The sequence below is a fragment of the Nesoenas mayeri genome (genome assembly GCF_963082525.1).
Source record: "Nesoenas mayeri genome assembly, chromosome: 15".
Lineage (NCBI taxonomy): Eukaryota > Metazoa > Chordata > Aves > Columbiformes > Columbidae > Nesoenas > Nesoenas mayeri.
The window spans coordinates 9568652-9587668 of NC_137559.1; the positions used below are offsets into that span (position 1 = coordinate 9568652).

The window sequence follows — 19017 nt, forward strand, 5'->3', positions numbered from 1 at the left end:
TTGTGGCTGGGGCCTGGCTGAGGCCTAAGCCGGGACCTGGCCCAGGAGCGGGTGCCCCACTGGGGAAGCCAGGGCCCGGCCCAAGGCCCCCCAAGGCTGCTGTCCCTGCGGAGCAGTGCAGATGAACCAGGGGCCTCCGTGCTCAGCTGCCCGTGAGCTCCCAGAGGAGGACAGCGCTGTGCGAGGCCGTAAGGAGGCGGCAGCCCGAGGGGGCGAAGCGGCAGAGGTGGACAGCGTCATCGTGGCCGGCGTAGTCCTGCACGGCACCGGTGGGACAGCGCAGCAGCCTCAGCAGCCGCTCTGTGGGAAAGGAGGGAGCTCAGTGCTGGGGGAAGGAGGCTCTGCCACCATGAGGCTTGTCCCTGCCAGGAGCAGCCTTCCCAGTCACCTTCCCCAGAGCCTTGTCACCCTGCTGCACTGCTTGTCCATGAGCCGAGTGACAGGGGACAGCAACTGATGGCTGGTAATGGGGAGAGAGCATGACATGGCAGCTCCATGCTGCATGTTAGAGCGTCACATTGCAGTAAGCAATGCAGCAGCAGGCATTAGGGAAGCTCTGCTGTCTCACGCTCCCCATGCGCCTGGCTCTGGGCTCAACAGATGCAGCACAGCTCTGGGGCTGGCGTGGAGCTCACCCCCCTGTCAGAGCTGGAGGGATGTAAGTGCTGCCTCCCCAGGCAGGTACAAACAGCTTCAGGAACAAGGTGCTCTTGCTGGGAGAAGGGTGCTGATTGTCCCCATGCTGGAGGAAGGTCCCTTCTGTCAGCTCACACAGCCACAGAGCTGTTTGCTCGTAAGCAGAGATGGAGACAGCCATAATTCCAAGCAGTCATTTGAGTGACAAATCCTGCTTATTGATGAACAGGACTGAGCTCATGCATCGTTTCTGACCTGTGTCTTACAGAGCTTTCTCCTTGCCTGACAGAGACCCTGCCCAGCACCCAGGCAGCTACCCACAGTCCCAAGACTGCAGCACCCAGGGTCTGAGAACCCAGGATGGTGTCTGCACACATTTCTCTCATTTAAAGGAAAAGAGACACTTGGTTTCCCCCCACTTAGAGGAAGGAGGACAGATCCCTCCCCACCAAAGGCAAGCTGGGCAGCAGAGCCCACAGCACCCTCCAGTACTCACCACCAAAGCCGACAGCCATGAAGCATGCCGCAGGAGACAGGCTGAGCGATGTGGCAAAGTATGGCAGGGAGATCTTCTCAACAACCTGTGTTCCAGCAAGAGAAACACACCAACACCTCAGAAATGAGCAGGCAGGAGACCATAGCTGCTGCAGTGACAGTTGTTAGGAGGGTGAAGGGCTCCTCTCAAAGGGGAGGCTGATAGATGCTCAGCACCTCTTAGAGCTCAGAAACCTGCCAAAGGCATCGACTTGCCAGAGAAGACTCGGCTCAATGATTTAGTGCTCCTGAAAGCAAACACCTTCCCTTCCCATCATGGAAAGGCAGCAGGGCAGCAGCAGGGACTGGCAGCCTGCCCAGACGCAGCCCGAGGCAGGGGCAGGGCCCTGCCGCTCACCTGGGCCACACTCAGGAGTTTCCGAGCCTAAAAGCTGTTGCCCTAAGCAGCTGCTTGCCTGAACCCACCCCACGCCTTCAGACTTGGCTTTACACACAGGGCAGCGCTGCCTCCCCGCATTGTGCCTTGTTCAACATGGCCATGGCCCCGCAGCAGCAGACGAGGGCCCATGCCACCCTGACAGGGCTAGGGTACCTGTTTCTTGCGCAGACTGTAAAACAAGGCTTCCTTCTGCATCCCAAAGCCAACATAGACTAGGGTACCGGGTTCCCAAGGGCAGAAGGCAGCCAGGCTAGGCGGGAGACTGCTGAGACCCTGGTGAGGGAAACCAAAGGGAAGAAAGTTGAGGCTAGCTTCTCCAGCCCAACCCACCACGGTGGGGAAAAAAAGGAGAGCACAGAGAGACATCAGCCCTTGGGCTGCGGGTGTCCAAGTAGCAGGAAATTAGTACAGTGGAGGCTGTTTCGTCCCTCTTGCATTGCCATCTCAGATGTGTTCATGGCAAAGCAAGGAGCAACCACACACTGCCACAGAAACCTGAATGAAATTGTTTACTGTCAAAGGAGTGGGGCACACAAGGGTCCAACAGGTTGAATTTCCATGACAGCATTATTGTTACATGGGCCTGAAGGTGGCATTGGGTTATGGACTGGTTTAACACAGGAAAATAGGGCCCAGAAAACAGATCTTTAGTACCTCTCCAGTTCACTGTGGAGAGAATTGTAGTGTTTCCTTCATGGAGAGGAAATCTATTGTTTTAGAAACAAGCAGAAGAAATGTTGACAGAATCCAACTGCTGTATGGGCCCAGATGGGGCTTGACCCTGAGGGTGGGAGGCTGAGGCACCACCGCTTGTCCCCAAAAAAGACCCAGCTCCCTTCTGCTGATTGTCACATGCACTGGGGACCATCTCCACGTCCTGCCCAATACAGACCCTCCTCCCTTTCTAGCAGGTGTCCTCTGCGCAAGTCCCACACCTGGGTTGGTGCCAGTGCTCTGCAAAGCATCACAGACACACAGGGCTGGAGTACTTTGCTCTATGAACGCATCACCAGGCTCCAGGCTCTGAATATTCATGCTCTTTGGGAACGTCAACGTTAGCAGCATGCTGATAATTAGGTCTTTTCTGCACACTGTGCTCACTGCTGCCTGTGCTCAGTTTTGCATAGCACAGGGGTGTCAGCTCTTTGCAGATGCAGTTTTGACTCCTGATGCTTACAAAGTCAGTGCTTCCCAGCAGTTAGGTACTGCCACAATTCCCACTGCCTTCTGACATGCAAGAAGGTGAATTAACAAGATACTCTACAGGCAGCAGAACTAATGAAGATGACTTTCCTAAGCATGCACACTCTCTTTGGCCCCATCCCGCTCAGAGCCTTGAGGCATCATCCCTCCTCCAGCTTGGCTGCTGCTGAGACCCACTTCAGGAGCAGGCAGGGGCCACACTCACCTCAGGGCCGGCAGGAGCCGGGAAGCTGAGCCAGTCAAGGAGCTCGCACTTGTCCTTCAGCCAGTCGGAGGCCCAGACGCTGACCCGCCGGTCCAAGCTGGTGGCCAGCCAGAGCTCACTTCCTTCTACCCCAAAATCACGGTACTATGGAAGACAACGGCAATGCTGTGATTCTGGCAGTACAGAAGCGGGGAACATGCTCCTGCCCAGCACCGGGGCAAGGAGTGAGGTCTCACCTGCTTCCTGATGCACTGGAGGACGGTGATGGGGGAGCCTTTGTGGTCAGCAAGGACACGGAGAGTCATTCCAGTGTGAGAGCTGCTGACAGCCACGAGCCCGTCCTTGCTCCCCGATAAGATAATTTCTCCTGTGGGCAGCACAGAGAAGAGAATGTGACACTTCTTGTAGAAGAAGAAGATGACCATAGAAGAAGAGTCTAAGATTGTGGGATACCAGTGTCCCAAAACACCATGAAAGACTGGGATCATCTGAGTCAAGGGCTGGGTAAGATAAGACATCTTGGAGACACCCACTAAAACACCCAACAGCCTGCCTTAGCTTATTGAATTATCTGGTATACTTCTTCTTCTAGAATGTGTTTAGAAACTGCTTCTGTAGCATAAGTAAGTTTGCTTAGCATAACTTCTACAAGATGTGAACCTTTGAACTTTCTGCTTCATTAACTAAAAAAGGCCTCAGAGTCCTCAAGCTGGAAGATAAGGGGAGCTGCGTCCTTGTAGATAAGTAAAGGAACAGAACGCTGTCTAACAGAATAATGTTTTTGCTATTGCCAAGAACTTATTTTCTCCAGCTGTGGGTGCAAAATAGCAACTGAAGGTCAGAACTTTAACTGATGGTGTGCCTGATGAAAATGAAGAGCTCCCAAGAAGAACGGGGAGACCTCAGGCTCTAATTTTGCCGTTGGCCTGCAATGATGCACGGAGGGTGGGGGTTTGGATTGTGGAGGTGTAATTGTCCAAGTTTTTTCATGCTGAGGGTCCCTCTTCAAGAGGCACCAGCTTGAGCTGCTCTACACTGTACCTTGTGAATAAATTCTTTATTTTAGAAGAATTTCTGGAATCCATGCCTGGGTCTCTGCTATGGGGAGCCTGGGGAAAAGGAACTTCCTTAACACACTGAAGAGCCACTGCAGATTATAAGCAGGAGGACACAAAGGAATGTTTCTGGTGCCCAAACCCCTTTCCTATACCATTGCCAATATACCTCCTGTGGCCCATTTACCACACACTCAGCTGGCAGAGTCACTAACGCTCATTGACAGAAGTTCTCCAGCTCTCCGTGGCCTCAGGAGTCTGGGCAGGTCACCAGTGCGCAGCAGCTGGAGGTCAGGGTAGCCCAGGGACAAACAAATCACACTCCCTGATGCAGCCTCACCGTCCGTGGAGTAGGCAATTGCCGTAAGTGCAGTGGCATGGGGGTGCATCTTCAGCTCCATTTCTGTTCTGGAAATGTTGAACACGCGGATGGTGCCATCGCTGTACCCTGCCACTACGTGCTGGCTCTCAGCTCCCCATGCGACGATGGGATGAGGCTCCCAGGCCAGGCACTGGCAGCTCTGCAAAGCAACCAGGGCAGAAACCCATGGCACGCTGAAGGAAGCAAAAGCACCAAAATCTCCACCTGCAAGTATTTCTCCAGCTTTATTTTGCTGGAATTTCAGTACAGAAAAGACCTGGACCTGTTGGAGCGGGTCCAAAGGAGGCCACAAAAGTGATCAGAGAGATGGAACAGCTCTGCTGTGAGGACAGGCTGAGAGTTGGGGTTGTTCAGACTGGAGAAGACAAGGCTCCAGGGAGATCTTACTGTGGCCTTTCAGTACTTAAAAGGGGCCTGTAAAAAAGATGGGTACAGACTTTTTAGCAGGGCCTATTGTGATAGGACAAGGGGTGATGGTTTCAAATTAAAAGAGAGGAGATTCAGGTTAGACATGAGGAAGAAATTTTTCACAATGAGGGTGGTGAAATTGGTCCAGGTTGCCCAGAGAGGTGGTGGATGCCCCATCTCCATCCCTGGGGACATCCCAGACCAGGCTGGACAGGGCTCTGAGCAACCTGATCCACTTGGAGATGTCTCTGCCCATTGCAAGGGGGTTGGACTAGATGAGCTTTGAAGGTCCCTTCCAACTCAAACTATTCTATGATTCTATGTTCCACGAAGACACAACAGTCCTTACAAACCCAAGCAGTGGACTGTGAGCTCTACCACGAGGAAGAGACTGACATAATACAAACAATTACCTGGTTGAGCACCTGGAACTGCACCACCAGCTCCATACTGCCCAGAGACCAAATCCTCACACTGCCATCTTCCCCGCATGTTACGCAGTGAGTCTCGTCAGGACTGAAGCACACTTCGGTCACCTGCAGCAAGAACGGAGATAGACAACAGGGGAACAAATGCTACAGACTAGAGCACATCAGCTCCTCTGCCCTCTCACTTCCCAGGACCTCTCTCATGAGATACACCAGCCAAAATCCATAAAAGGACGTAAAGGAAGGTTGGGTGCTTTGGTTTTGTCCTCAAATGTTGGGCTGACAGCTAGGCTTGTAATAGAAAGCAGTAAAGCTAACCCCAAAGCTAGGCACTATGCAACATAGTTGTAAGTAAAATATCTTCTCTTCAATCATTTGAAATCTGTTTTCTGTAGCATAAAAGTACCCCAAAAGCAACAGCAAAATTCAGAACTGTCATTCTTCATCTGTTTTTTGGTTTGTTTGTTGCCTTTTTTTGTTTGTGTGGTTGTATTGGTGGTGGTGGTGTTCTCCTGTATGGATGTCCAGCTAGCAAACTGAAGGCAGGCAGAAGTCACAGCAGTCAGGATTTAAGCTTTAGTGACTACAAATGACATTCTTCTGCTCTAGCAGAAAGGCCCACAGCTGCTCCTGGGCTGAGGCTGTTACACACCTAAGGCTCGAGCAGGTTAGCTCAGACTTTTTGATGCTGGACTCCTTAGCGTGCCCATTTCTCCCTAGACTCCTCCATATTGTCCCACCAGCACTAGTGACCCCTGCAGCTCCCTGAGCTCTCCCATGGCCAGAGCAGGGAACGCTTCTGCAGCCCGCACATGCGTCCTGGAGCACAGACAGCACGCACAGCACTCGCTGCTCTGCAGGACAAACCACCCCAGCCCAGCCCCTCTGACCTTGTTCTTGTGGCCGCTGATCAGTCGGATGCTCGCATTCTCCGTCCAGTTGATGTACCACAGCGTTCCTGCTGTGCTGCCCACGATTCCCATTTCTAGAGAGTCATCAAAGGCTGCACTGACTATCGTCCCGTCGAGAGCGATCTCATGTTGTAGCAGGACCGAGCTAGATCTGGAGTAAAGGAGGATGGAGGGAGGATTGGCTGAAATGAGAACAGCCAGTCCTTTAAATGCAATTTTCTAATGAGCCCAGTCAGGTACTTGCAGCTAAACAGTTCAATGACGGGCTCCTGTAAACTGAACAGTGACTCACCATTGCATTTACACTGCAGCTATACTTTATAAGGAAGAAAGAAAGAAAACAAGATGCAATAGCGTGAGAGAAGAAACAAAGGCAATGTATTCTCACTAATTCTCTTAAAGGAGTTTCTACAAATAACTGACACAAACTTCAGGCATGATAAACGCCACTCATTTCCAGCATTAAGAGTGTTCAGCTATCTGTGGCAAAAACTCAGTTAAAAGATCCAGTCAGAAAGAATTGGTAGTCATGGGATGGAGAGGAAAAGCTAAGGATGAAAAGCAACAGGAGACGTGTGGTTGCAGGCAGAGCTGATGTCTGTCTGTGAAAATCCACCTCTCAGGTCCTGGGAGCTGCCAGATGAAGGGAAAAGCATTTTAGGGGCATCTCAAGAGCACAGAGTGTTCTCGAGAGGGGTGTGAGTGCAGTGGAGATGCTGGGGCCACAAGCTCCTACCTGGCGTCAGGACCTTTCAGCCTTAGCTCCTGCACAGCAGTCACTTCCCACAGGCGGATGCGCTTTGTGTTGCTGCCGCTAACCAGCCTGTTGTGCCGACACAGCAGCACACCTGGGAACAAAGGGCACCCGTGAACACCCACCACTGCCAGTCATCAACCAAGGTGTGCTCTGGACAGCCAGGCCACTGGTTCATTTGGGCAGGGCAGCAGGGGTCTTTTACAGCCCAATACCTAGTGTTTTTGCAGACTAGAGGTGAACCCAAAAGCTCTGATGAGGAAACCCAGGTCACAGATCCCTTGCCACCCCACACATCTCGCATCCAACATGGCAAACAGGTTTTCTGAGCACAGCTGAAATCTGGAAGCCTGTAGGCTCGTTGCTTTTCTTCCCTAACAAGTTCCCAAGGAATTTGGTACAGCCCTGATAGATACCCAAGGCATTTGCACCCACCGATCTCGCCCTCATCGGCCTCCCATGTCATGAAGCAGTGATTAGTCTTGGTGTCCCACACGCAGATGTGGCCTGAGTTGGTCCCACTATAAAGCAGAGTGTCGGCACCGTAACATAGAGAGGTCAGCTCCACCGGCCCTAGCACAGCCGGGGCCGGGGCCCGATGAACCTGCCGAGCACATAGAACAGAAACTTCAGAGAGAACATGGTGCTTATCTATGTGAAAAAACCCTACCACTCGTCCTACCCTCAGTTCATGCAGTTAATGCCTCAAATACAACTGAAAGCCACTCACAGGCAGCCAACATGATCTCACTAAGAGAAATCATCAGCTCTCACAGACTCGTGGAGGCAGAGCCTCTATCGCACTCACCAGGGGCTTGGAAAAACAGTCAGAGATGCTGAGCATAAATTTTAAAAGAAGGTAAAACTGAGGTTTACCCTGAGGTTGACATCAGTTCCCTGCTGCTCCAACAGCCAAAACATGATGGCTCCCTTCCCCACACAGGCCAGTTCTCTGTGAGAAAAAGGACTAAAAGCCACATCGTGGACTGGCTCTGAGACACAAGTCGATGACATGAGTTCATAAGTGTAGGTGTTCCACAGAGCAATGGTTCGATCACTGTAGTCCCCTAGGTAGAATAGGAAAGAATAGGAAGAAAGTTGGCAGCCTCAGTGCTTCTTCAGGATGCTCGCAAGCACACATGCTGCACACACGCACCAACCGTGTTGCTCCCTTGTCCAGCTGTTCAGAGACAACTGCTGTGAGCATGGTCCCAGGCCTGCACATGGCTCCTTGTGTGCTCAGCAAAAGCTGCACAACATGATGGGCCCTCAGCCGAGCTGAGGACAGATGTAACTGGCCCAACGCTTTGTGCCGGTGGCTGTAGCAAATTCAGCCTTGCGATGCAGCCTCTAGCCAGAGTTTGGACCAGACGGTGGATGATGTGGTAGGGATTTCAGCAGACAGAGCAGATTTTCTGCTGTTTCTAGAAGCTACTGCACACCTCAGCATATGCCCCACACCAGCCCTCCAGCGATACTGTGCACTCAGGGTGAACAACAGTCTTGAAATAAGGAAGGCACGTTGCCTTTGCTGAGGTCAAAGCTGAGATGGGACCTGATCTTAATGGAAGATACTGTATCTGGGTGGCAGTAGAAGGCACTGGCCGAAGTGATGGCAAAACATGTCCAGCTCCTAGACAGCTCCGGAGGACAGTGCCCCCCTGCTGCATTTCCCAGGCTCCACAGGCTCAGTGGAGACATTCAGCTTTTATCTTCTCTGCAGCCCAGACCAGAGCTGTTGGAGGAGAGCTCCCCTCCTGCGCTGCTCCAAGGAGAGCACAAAGCTCTCTTCCTCTCCAGCAAACCTTGCTTTTTTCCAAGGGTAGACTCACTAGCCCACAGAGAGCGTATTGCCTGCTCCACAGGTCCTCTCTCATGCAAAACAATAACTTACTAATTGCATATTTGTCCTTTAAATGTCCCCTGCCTAAACAAAACAGACAGCTTGAGCGTCCGTCTTGTGTTGGCATCGCTGCCTGGCAGCAGGCTCACAGTTTGAAGCCTGGCTACTTCTATGCAATTCCACCTAAGCAGTAATAAGAACTCCAGAAGAAGGTTTTTCCCTTTGGATACTATATATAGTAACTCAAACTATTTACGCAGGCTTAAAAAGCACTAGTGAGCCAGGAGAAGAAAGCTGTAACCTAAAGAAAAATGAGCTAGCTGAGGCAGTGAGAAATTGCTGAAAGGGAGCTGGGGGAGCCCAGCTTTCATACCTGTGGCTGAGACACACAGGGTGCGTGCTTCCCCTCAAAATACTGCTGGCAGCATGCTCAGCTGCAAAGAGTACCTCTGTAGGTGGTCACTGCCAGGAGGACCCAAGATCACTTGCAGTTTTACATGCTGCATTATCCATCATCCTGAGGCTACCAGGCAACAGCTTCATATCCACAAGTCTGGCACATCTCTTGTAGGTATTGCACACTTAGAGCACCTTCCTCCTGTGAGCTGTCTACTCTAGGGTGTACTCCTGCATGCCGACCTGGTGTTACAGGTGTACTCACCTAGGGTAACAAGGAATCTGTCATCCCGAGAGAATGCCATGGCTTGTACTTGTGTCTTGTGATGGAAGAGATTTACTGTGCAAACCCCATCCTGGATGTTCCAGATGCAGATCTGACAGTGGGAGTCTTCATTACTGTTTCCTGAGGCAGAGGCAAGAACCTAACAGAACAATATGTTGTCACTGAGACCTTGGTAAGTAATTAGAGAACACTTCATTAATTAGTCTTAGCAACTGTTAGTCTCAAATTGAAGGGATGTGGCTGGCAAAAGGAAAATTCTGTGAGAACAACTATCAGCTGATGGCAGGAGGGAACAGTAGCATCACCCAGAGGAAGGCAGCAGCCTTTACTGTCACACCAAGGCAGCACAATGGACAGCCAGGCTCCAAAATCATTGACTCTGTTTCCATGGCCCCAGGTCTCCACACAGCAGGCAGAAGAAGGAACAGACAAATGGGATTTTAGCCTGTGACATTCCTTTAGCCCAAAGCGACACAGACAAAATCCAGCCTGGGGCAGCAGAAGCTTCTCCTACCTGGGCATCATGGCTGACGGCGAGTGTAGAGATCTCCTCTGCGTGGCCAAGCCAGTGGTTCTGTGATCCCGAGTGCAGGTCTTCAACCACGATGATGCAGCCACAGCTATAGGCGAAGAAGCCTAGCAGAGAAGAAGGAGATGGGATGTTTCCATGTAAAGGCTTCACCCACTACAACATACATCACAATTCAGAAAAATTCATTTTTTTTTCCAGCAATATGTAAAAGCTGGGTCTTCAACACAGCTTGTCAGCATCCTTTCCATCAAGTTGGGCGTGGAGTAAAATCTCACTTCTCTGAACCTGAGCAAAGCAAAGCTGTTGGGCATCACTCCAGCCTGGAGAATGGAGGTGAGATGGCCTGTGCAAGAGCTTTCCCTTCTGCTCTGCCCACTCAACAACTGAAGCCTGAGTCTGCCTGTATCAACTAACGTTTGCCAATAGCAAAGAAGAAGGGTTAGTGGATTTTACCAACGCAAAGAACCCCTGTGTTAAAGCAAAGCTCCCAGCCCAAGAGCTAGAAGATCATAACTTGGCTGAGTTCTCACACCTCCCACCCCTGCAGAGACTTCCCAGTGTACCTGTGTCCGGGTTCCACACCATATTCCCTCGGCCGTTCCCATTGTAGCCGATCACTGCTTTCAGCTTCAAGACCTCACTGCCAGCTGGAGGAGACAAGAAACTCTGCAAGAAAAATAGACACTGGCTTAAAATAAGCTCTAGAAGGATGACCCAGTCAAGTACATTCAACACCCACATAAGAAAAAGCATGTGTGTAACCACACGTCTTCACACGCGATACACAAATTCATGCCAATACTTGCACAACTCGGGTTAAATACATCAACAGACAAATACTAAAGTGCATACTTACATACGAAAGAGAAACTGCACCAACAAAACCAGGCACAGATGCTTTCAGCTGGGGCACAAAACAGGCTGGCAGCGACTGCCCAGCAGATGAGCAGCTGCTCATTCTGCTGGGAAAGAGTTCAATGGGTTCTGCTGATTTGGAGATGTAGATGTTTCAATAGGAAGACAGTGGGGAGAAAAAAAAGCTACCAGGTGGAGGGACAGAGGAGAGAATTGAGGGTGCAAGCTGAATGTAGCTTTTCTCCCAGCACCATGAATAGCAGAGCTTAGGAAAAGGTTGAGTGAAGTTTCTGTTTTATTATTGCTCTGTTTGTTAACAGAGCGAGAGCTGTGCCTTGACTATCTTCCCTACACTCCATGGCTTGCCTTCCCCAGCCTGCTCTGCCAACGCAGCTGCTCACAAATATGGGTGCGTGATGAATCACTCCATTGCTCACTCGTCTTCCACTTTCAATAGCACATGCCATTTCCATTTCTTTTGGATAAAAATGTATGCAGATTTACTGAACAGAAAAAGAGTTGATCACAACTCACTTTTTACTGGTCTGGAAAGAGCTGAATGTAGAGGAGAAAGGGGAACTAATGTTAGAAGTTTCTAATTTAGCATCAGGCCCAGGGTTATATTTCACAAATTGCTTTCAAACAGGTAATAAAATGGAAACAATATGGAAGACCCACCGATCCCTGCCTCAATACACCTGTTTGCCACCTGCCCAGAGAACCAGCCCTGGCACAACTCTCACCTGGGGCAGCACCGATGCCTTAAAGCGAGGAGTGAAATGCCGGTAGGAATCTGGGCGGACGGAGCATTGAGACTTGGGACTTTTGGTCTCCTTGCTGGGTTCTGCCACACAAAGAAAATGGTAAGGATGGGATGCTGCTCCTGGGAGTGGTTTGGGAGCAGCAGCTGGGCTGGGGCTCCCCTTCCATTCATATCTGTGCATGCATGTACATACACACACATGCGAGGCAAAAATCAAGACTACAGCATCACACACGCTCCTACACAACTGGCCAGAGGAAAAGCCCCAGCTTTCCAGGAGCAAAGGAGGAACATTCATCTCCCCCCATCATCCTGCTCAGCCGCACCACACTGCAAACAGCCTGAGGGCATCCACACTACGTGCCCTGGGCATCCCTGCAAAAGCATAAGCCACACAGCGAGAAAGAGGTTTTCAACAAGAGCAGTGGAGGCACCGTTTTTTGTTGAAGCTTTCCAACACGTCCTGCCTGGGGCTGAGCGCTGGCAGCTGCCCGTTTCTGGCAGCTCGCCATGAACTGCTGCAGCTTTGAGGCTGTGCAGCTATTAATAGAGACACTGGGAGCTTTAATTTCAGCTGGGTTTATAGAATGTGCCACTTAGAGATGATATTGGCTCCAAGCTGAAAAGGGGCTTTTGGTGTGCCTAGAAGTGGCAGCAGGGAAAGAGCCAGAATAAACAAGCAGTCCTGGAGACCAATGTGAGCTTCCCTCAGTACTGATTCTTGTGAGCCCCGAGGAACACCTCAGCGCACATCTGGGTCTATCTGTAACATATGAATAATGATCATAGAATCATTTTGGTTGGAAAAGACCCTCAAGATTAACCTAACACATTAACCTAAAACTGGCACTAAACCATGTCCCTGAGAACCTCATCTACATGTCTTTTAAACACCTCCAGGGATGGTGACTCCACCACTGTCCTGGGCAGCGTCTTCCAATACCTGATAACCCTTTCTACGTAGAAATTTTTCCTAATATCCAATCTAAAACTCCTCTGGTGTAATCTGAGGTAATTTCCTCTCATCCTGTCACTCGCTACTTGGGAGAAGAGGCAAACACCCTCCCTGCTACAACCTCCCTCTTTATTTTTCAGGGATAGACCAAGCTGCCGTGCAGGCCTGCGCACATCGTGCCCCGAAGAAGCCTCTGTAAAAGATGGGAATATCCCTGATTTACCGTTTGCTGATTCCCCAGGTGACCTCGAGCTCTCCTGCCGCACTTTGGGCCTCACAACAACAAGGTCCTCATTCCTGACCGACTCCACCACAAGGACCGAGGCACCTGTGTTTCCGTTTACCACCGTCTTGCTGCTGTCTTGCAGACCTGCTTCCTCCTCTTTGTCTGACTCGGAGGAAATACCTGAAGAGAAAAATTAGTGGAAGGATGGAGCCATCCAAGTCGCTCAGGACTGCTTCATGTGTGACCAACCCTTTGGTTTCTGGCAGTGTCACTATCCTGCTCGGTGTAACAGCCCATCTGTTAGGGTGAAGGGCAAAGCAGACATGTCCTCCTGGGTATGTCCAGCGAGGTAGTTGCTATAGCCCTCAGAGAAGCTGTGCCAGCAGCTTAGTCTATGAAGAACAGCAGAGGATAAAGCAGTGCTGAACCCCAACACCTCTGGCTGGCTTTAGGGAAGGAAAATGCAGACTGGTCTGTCAGTCTGTGGGAAGGGGATCACAGGCCGGGACAGCTCCAAGGATGCTGCTGAATTAGGCAAGGAGATTTTGTAAAACAAGATTAATTTTCCCCTTTCCTGTAAGCAGTTCCTCTTACTTTGATGTCCTGCTTGGTGGACAGAGCTGACATCCAAACACGGTGGCGAGGACAACAATGGAAGAGGCACTGTCTGCCGAGGTGTCTCAGAGGTGTCCTTTAGCTTCTCAGAGCTTCCTTCTGTGGAAAGAAAAGGGTTTGTGTAACTTCCCTCATCCCTTAGATCCTCTCATCCTCCTGGGTTGAGCGACGGTGACACCTCCAGGCTCATTTCTTCAGCTTCCTCTTACACAGGAGAAACCACTTGTCTGTCCTTCAAGAAAAGGAGGGACAGACAGAGAGAGGGACAGTGAGGGCAGGGAAAAGACAGAAGAGATGGAGGCAGGGAAAGACAGAAGGCAAAGCTGAAAGACCTACCAGAAAACCCAGAGCAGTTTCACTCAGGACGTCCCCTCCTTGGCGGAGTCCCGCTCAGAGGTACTAGTTAATTGGAGACTGTCCTTTGGAGCTAATTAGCTGGTTGCCCCCCACACTATGTGACTCCCTGAGGGAAGGAACGAACAAGCCCCAAACCCTATGCTCTGCCATGAAGAGCAGCAATGGAAGAGCTGCCAACCTGCTGGCCAGCACAGCTCACAGGAGAAGAGACTCACCTGCTCCCAGCAGCAGAGAAGACTCACAGGAATGAGCCCTGGAAATGCAAGAGACGGGCATTACAGCGAGAGGGGATGGCGCAGGGGAGGTGAGGGGAAGGTGCTGCCCCACACGGAGCACTCACCTGCCTGGGGGTGACCGCTCAGCAGGCAGAGCCAGGAAATCCCAGAGGAAGATGGCATCTCCAACACTGATGACCTGCCGTTGGTCTGGGGTGAAGGCCACCTGCCGCACTGGCTCTGAGTGGCCGATGTACACCTGGGAGAGAGCACACCTTAACCTTCTCCACCACCACGCCAGTCCTATCAGCACGGTGGTTACTGCACCCCCCGCCCTGCACTGCCAGTGTCTGCACTCCTCAGCAGAGCCCCTCAGAGGCCAGCACCACTCCTGCAATGCTCAGATCTAGGGTTGATCAACATGGGACTGACCTTCAGCATGCTGATCTGCAGAAACAAGCAGAAGCTGAAGCTCCCCAAGGCCTTACCCCAGCTCTCGCCACCTCTGAAAACCCGTGTGAGCCATTTTCTTCTCTAGGTGGCTTTGTCCCCAGCAGGGGTAACACCACCTCTGTCCTTCGCGGAGGGGCTCACTTGGTGCTCTGGCAGCCCCAGCCTGTGCTCAGAGCACAGCGTTATTACAGCGTGGGAACAGGGCTGCTTTCCTCAGCTGCCGGGCGAACTGGGACTGGGGACACTGGGCCGGGTCCCACAGAGGGCATTTGCTGCTCTCTTCTCCAGGGATACAGAAATGTTTGATGAGGACAAATGCAACCCCCTTCCCTCTCTCTGTGGGCAGTACCTGGAAGTTGATATCAAAGCGCATCTGATAGTCCCACACTTTGATAACTTTGTCACCAGCAGTGAGCAGGTACTGGCCATCCTTGCTCAGCGCCAAGGAAGAACAGGAGAGCTTGTGCACGGGAGACACCTGAGAACAAGAAATGGCACCAGCAGCATTAACTGAGCTAGTTCATATCCTTACTTAAGTTTCAGCAAGAGGACAGGAGTGCAATAGCACAGAGAACAAGGGCAAGCTCAGGCTCACCCTGAGCATGACCGTACCAGGATAACTACATGCCTGGTACTCATGTGTTTCTTGGAAGCCTGGCAGCTCCAGGATGAGCTCTTCTCTCATTTAGTCTCCTACAGTTACATGAAGTGTCCAAGCCCCACATGGCACAAGATCTCTGCATTCATTTAATGGTGTCCTACCTCTCGCACCAGTCGTCCCGTTTTCACATCAAGCACAAGGATTTTATTGGAAGAAGTGGACACCAGGAGCTGGCCTTGAGGCACTGGAGCAAAGTAGACTCTCACTGCAGAGTCCAAGGCTGTACTGTTCGAATCGAGGATGCTGATGTCCACCCTCAGCAGCTGTGAAACAAAGAGCTACTGAACCAACATCCTGGAGCAAATACTGCAGAAGCTTCAGGATTGCTCTTGTGGCTCTCACAGCATGAAGCTACAGAGCCTCCCAGACCCTTTCTGTCCCTTCTACTGAGGGGCTGCAGGCTCCAGGCAATGTCCCTGCTGTGCAGGAGAGCAGCTCACAAAGGGGAATTGGAGCTGACAATTTACACAAAACCTCCAGTTATCTTTCTAGAGGGGAATGAAGCCAAAGGAGAAACCTTTACTTCTGTTGTTTCTACCACACAGAATGGAACATAAACCTCATTGTAAGCATCGTGAACAAGCACCTGCTGTGCAGGGAAGTACCTTCTCCAACACTGCTGGAGCCCAAGGCCCTTGATCTATCTCATCTGACACAGACAATGGAAATGTCCCCTGTGACATGTGCTCCCCTCCCTCCCCACCTTCCTCCAGGAACGCAGGGAGCCCACTGGGTACCTCATCTAGTGAGCAGGCCTCCATCACGGTCACCACGTACTTGGAGGGACCCACAAAGGCCAAGAGACGGCTGTCCCCACTGACCACCAAAGCGTCTGGACCGTTCCCAGCATCCCGGGCCACCACGTTGCCTGAGAACCACAGCAAAAGAGAGTGAAAAGAGAAGCAAAGCCCAGGCTGCAGCCAGCTCACTCTGTGATGGTGCTGCTGACCCATAGCCGCAGCTTCTCCTGCCTCTGAGTCAGCCTTGGGTTCATGTTCTGCCTTGAGAAAGAAGAAACCTCTGTTGTAGAAGATGCTACAAATTTTATCTGCAACACCCAAAATGGGCAGTGAACCACCTCAAAGACAAGGTCTAGATACACGGCTTGTCACCTGACTGAACATGCAGTGTTTTCAAGGACAGCAGAACAAGGGAATAAAATTGATTTTAGTGTTTATTTTTTAACATTACAAGAAGCCATGCCAAGGAGCTATGGATGTGAGATCTTAGCTGCAGCCTTGGTGTGTGAACCCTGCACAGAGTGAAGTCAGTGCCAGACCCCACTGTGCTGATGTCAGTCCTGTGGGCAGACAGACCCAAAGGTCTAAAAATCACAGAAATCAGAGCAATTCTCTATTTATTCCTATATCAAAATTCCACTGTTCTGTCCCTGGAATGTGGGCAGGCAGCAAACAGAGGTTCAGAGTAAAGTCAAAACGTGAAGATCCAGCTGTAGCACTGACACCAAACTTGGGTGATTTTGGACAAATTCCCTGTTCTGTCTGAGTCCCTATTCCTTCTCCACCTACTTCAACTGCACATTTCTTAGGGCAGGATCCTCCTCCTTTTTGTACAACATTGCACAACAGAGCCCCCTTCTCCTGCCCACACTTGTGCTGCCACAGCCCATTTCAAAAGTGTGCATTCAACATGACATTAATGCTTCTGAACTGCCCTCCTGCCTGCAGCTCTCCACCTTCTCCACTCAGCAGCACGGCTCTTTGCACAGCTGTGCTGCCAGTAGGACCAGGAAAACAATCTTGTTTAAACAAATTTAAACCGCACATACACAAAATGGAAAGAGTCAGGGCTTGGGCATGAATAACTAAGAAGACTCTACCCTGTGTTACTTCTAAGCAATGCACTGTTGAACCCAGACCTGACAGGGCAGGTCTCTGCGATTCCAGCCTATTCATGAAATCAAAACACCAAGCAAGCTGAGAGCATTTGAACACGCAGGGAAGGGCTGGCAGTTGCTAGGGGTTTGCTCACACATACGGTACAAACACAAATGACACAGCTGAGAAGGTTCATCAGAAAATATCTCTGAGTAGGCTGAGTCTGGTCTAGTTTTGGTGCTAACATGTCTGTGCTAGCAGAAGAAGAAGAAAGGTGACCCAGAACCCCAGAGTCTTACCCAGGACTCTCAGGACATGGCTTTTCTGCACCACACAGTTGTAAAGAGCCAGAGTTCCCTGCAAACAGGAGCTGAACATGAAATTTCCATCTGGAGAGAAGGTCAGTCCAATTATCACAGTGCGGTGCTGCCTGAAAGAATGCAGAAAACACAAAAAAGTGGAGAACAAACAAACAAGTCCCCAGAAAACAGCAGCAACATGAAGAACCCAGGGGACCAAAATCATCAGAGACAGGCAGAGGAACCCATGGTGCTCAGGCCTGCAACAAGCCAGGACAATCAAGACTCTGTTGTTTGGGAAACCGAGCAGCAGGCACAGCACTCCAGCTGTCCCTGGGTGGGATGTGCTCCCTCTCTCTATGGAGCATCCTCAGCTTCCCACACTGAGGCTCGCAAGGGCCCCCTGTTTGGTTGCTCTCTAAGATAAACCATTTCCCACTGTTGACCAATTGTCCACCGGGAAGTCATGAAGAAAGTCCTCACAGACTTTGCAGGTTGGATTTTACCACCCAGAGCTGTGGTACAGCAGCTCTCTCCACCTGAAAACCACTTAGCTGGGACAGAAGGATTGTCAAGCTCACAAAAAGCGCTTTTCCCACCTCCACAATTATAGCCGTGGTTAGACCCACACGTGCCCCAGTGCAGCTCCCGCTGCCAGCGCTCACTTGTGCTCCACCAACAGATCGGAGTCAGCCAGGCTGAAGGTCCGCACCATCCCGCTGTCAAAGCCACAGGCCAGGATCTGCTGGGTGGGATGAAAGGCCACGGCACACGGCATCTCCTCTGCAGCCGTGAAGTCGTACAGCTGCGGGGAGGGACACACGGCAGGCCCAAAGCTGGGTAAAGCTGCACCTGGCAGCCGTACCCACCACAAAAACAGCCTCAGACCTTCACCGTGAGCATGTCCCACAGCAGAAATCTCATCCTGCCTGGATGGACCTAAAGCCTGGTGAAGTCCTAGATCTTTAGGCATTTTGATAAAGCCGTTGGGTATTATGTTTTGTGTTAAAAAGCAATATTCAAAAGATGAAGGAAAATAGCTTTGTTTAACAGTACCTTCAGAAATTCAGGCCAAATTATCTATTAAGCTAAAACTCTCAGAACTCCATACTCCAGAAGGATTCTTTGCCCATGGTACCCCCCATGCTTCAGGAAGGACATTTAAGGACAGTGGAGCTTTGATAACTAGACTAAACAGAGGCTAAACGGACTATTAATAAATGCGAGACACCCACTGACTCTCATCTCACCCACCTGCTGCATGGAGGTGAGGTCCCAGACTCGGATGGTGCTGTCCTGAGACACCGTTGCCATCTGATTCCAAATCCCCTCCACCGAGAACGCCAAAACAGAGTCCTCGTGAGAGCGCATGAGGGTGTTATAGTCCTGGGACTGGATATCCAGGTATCCCAGATTCCCAGCAGCGGTTGTGCACAAGACTTTGCGGCTGTCCCGGCTGATGCAGACAGAACTCACTGGAGCCTCATGCTCTGGGGAAAGACACAGGAGTCAGCAAATCCCCCTGGAAAAAGCGCAGCAGCAGCTGGAGCACAGCTACCGAACCAGATTCACATTTAGGAAAGTAACGAACATCCCACATGACCTCAGGATTGAATGCCTGCAAGTTTCAGTTTAGTGACAAATGAGTCTCTGCCCTTTCTAAAAGTCCCTGGGCTCTGCTGTTTTGGCAGTTGTTTCAAAAGAGAGAAGAACTGCTCAACTTCTCCCCTAATTTTTCATGGACAGAAGAGCCAGGGGTACCAGCGCACAGATATCAATACTGAGTACCTGCTCTCACCCCCAAGAT

The 19017-nt window shown here is 51.0% G+C and overlaps 1 protein-coding gene across 1 annotated transcript in view; it reads right to left on the reverse strand.

Moving 5' to 3' along the window:
• Positions 1-142: 142 nt before the first annotated feature.
• The window catches only part of WDR90 (WD repeat domain 90), a gene marked incomplete at both ends in the record, with an annotated part of 29739 nt that continues 10864 nt past the window's right edge, over positions 143-19017 (reverse strand). Inside the window, 24 exons of the mRNA XM_080353976.1 lie at positions 143-300; positions 1133-1217; positions 1724-1843; positions 2979-3122; positions 3215-3345; positions 4374-4554; positions 5237-5359; positions 6142-6313; positions 6899-7010; positions 7352-7520; positions 7793-7983; positions 9421-9580; positions 9956-10077; positions 10537-10639; positions 11572-11672; positions 12770-12952; positions 13367-13524; positions 14085-14218; positions 14762-14890; positions 15175-15336; positions 15811-15941; positions 17211-17341; positions 17876-18015; positions 18465-18700. Of these exons, the coding sequence (XP_080210102.1) occupies positions 143-300; positions 1133-1217; positions 1724-1843; positions 2979-3122; positions 3215-3345; positions 4374-4554; positions 5237-5359; positions 6142-6313; positions 6899-7010; positions 7352-7520; positions 7793-7983; positions 9421-9580; positions 9956-10077; positions 10537-10639; positions 11572-11672; positions 12770-12952; positions 13367-13524; positions 14085-14218; positions 14762-14890; positions 15175-15336; positions 15811-15941; positions 17211-17341; positions 17876-18015; positions 18465-18700 (3476 nt within the window). The remainder of the gene's footprint in view (positions 301-1132; positions 1218-1723; positions 1844-2978; positions 3123-3214; positions 3346-4373; positions 4555-5236; positions 5360-6141; positions 6314-6898; positions 7011-7351; positions 7521-7792; positions 7984-9420; positions 9581-9955; positions 10078-10536; positions 10640-11571; positions 11673-12769; positions 12953-13366; positions 13525-14084; positions 14219-14761; positions 14891-15174; positions 15337-15810; positions 15942-17210; positions 17342-17875; positions 18016-18464; positions 18701-19017) is intronic.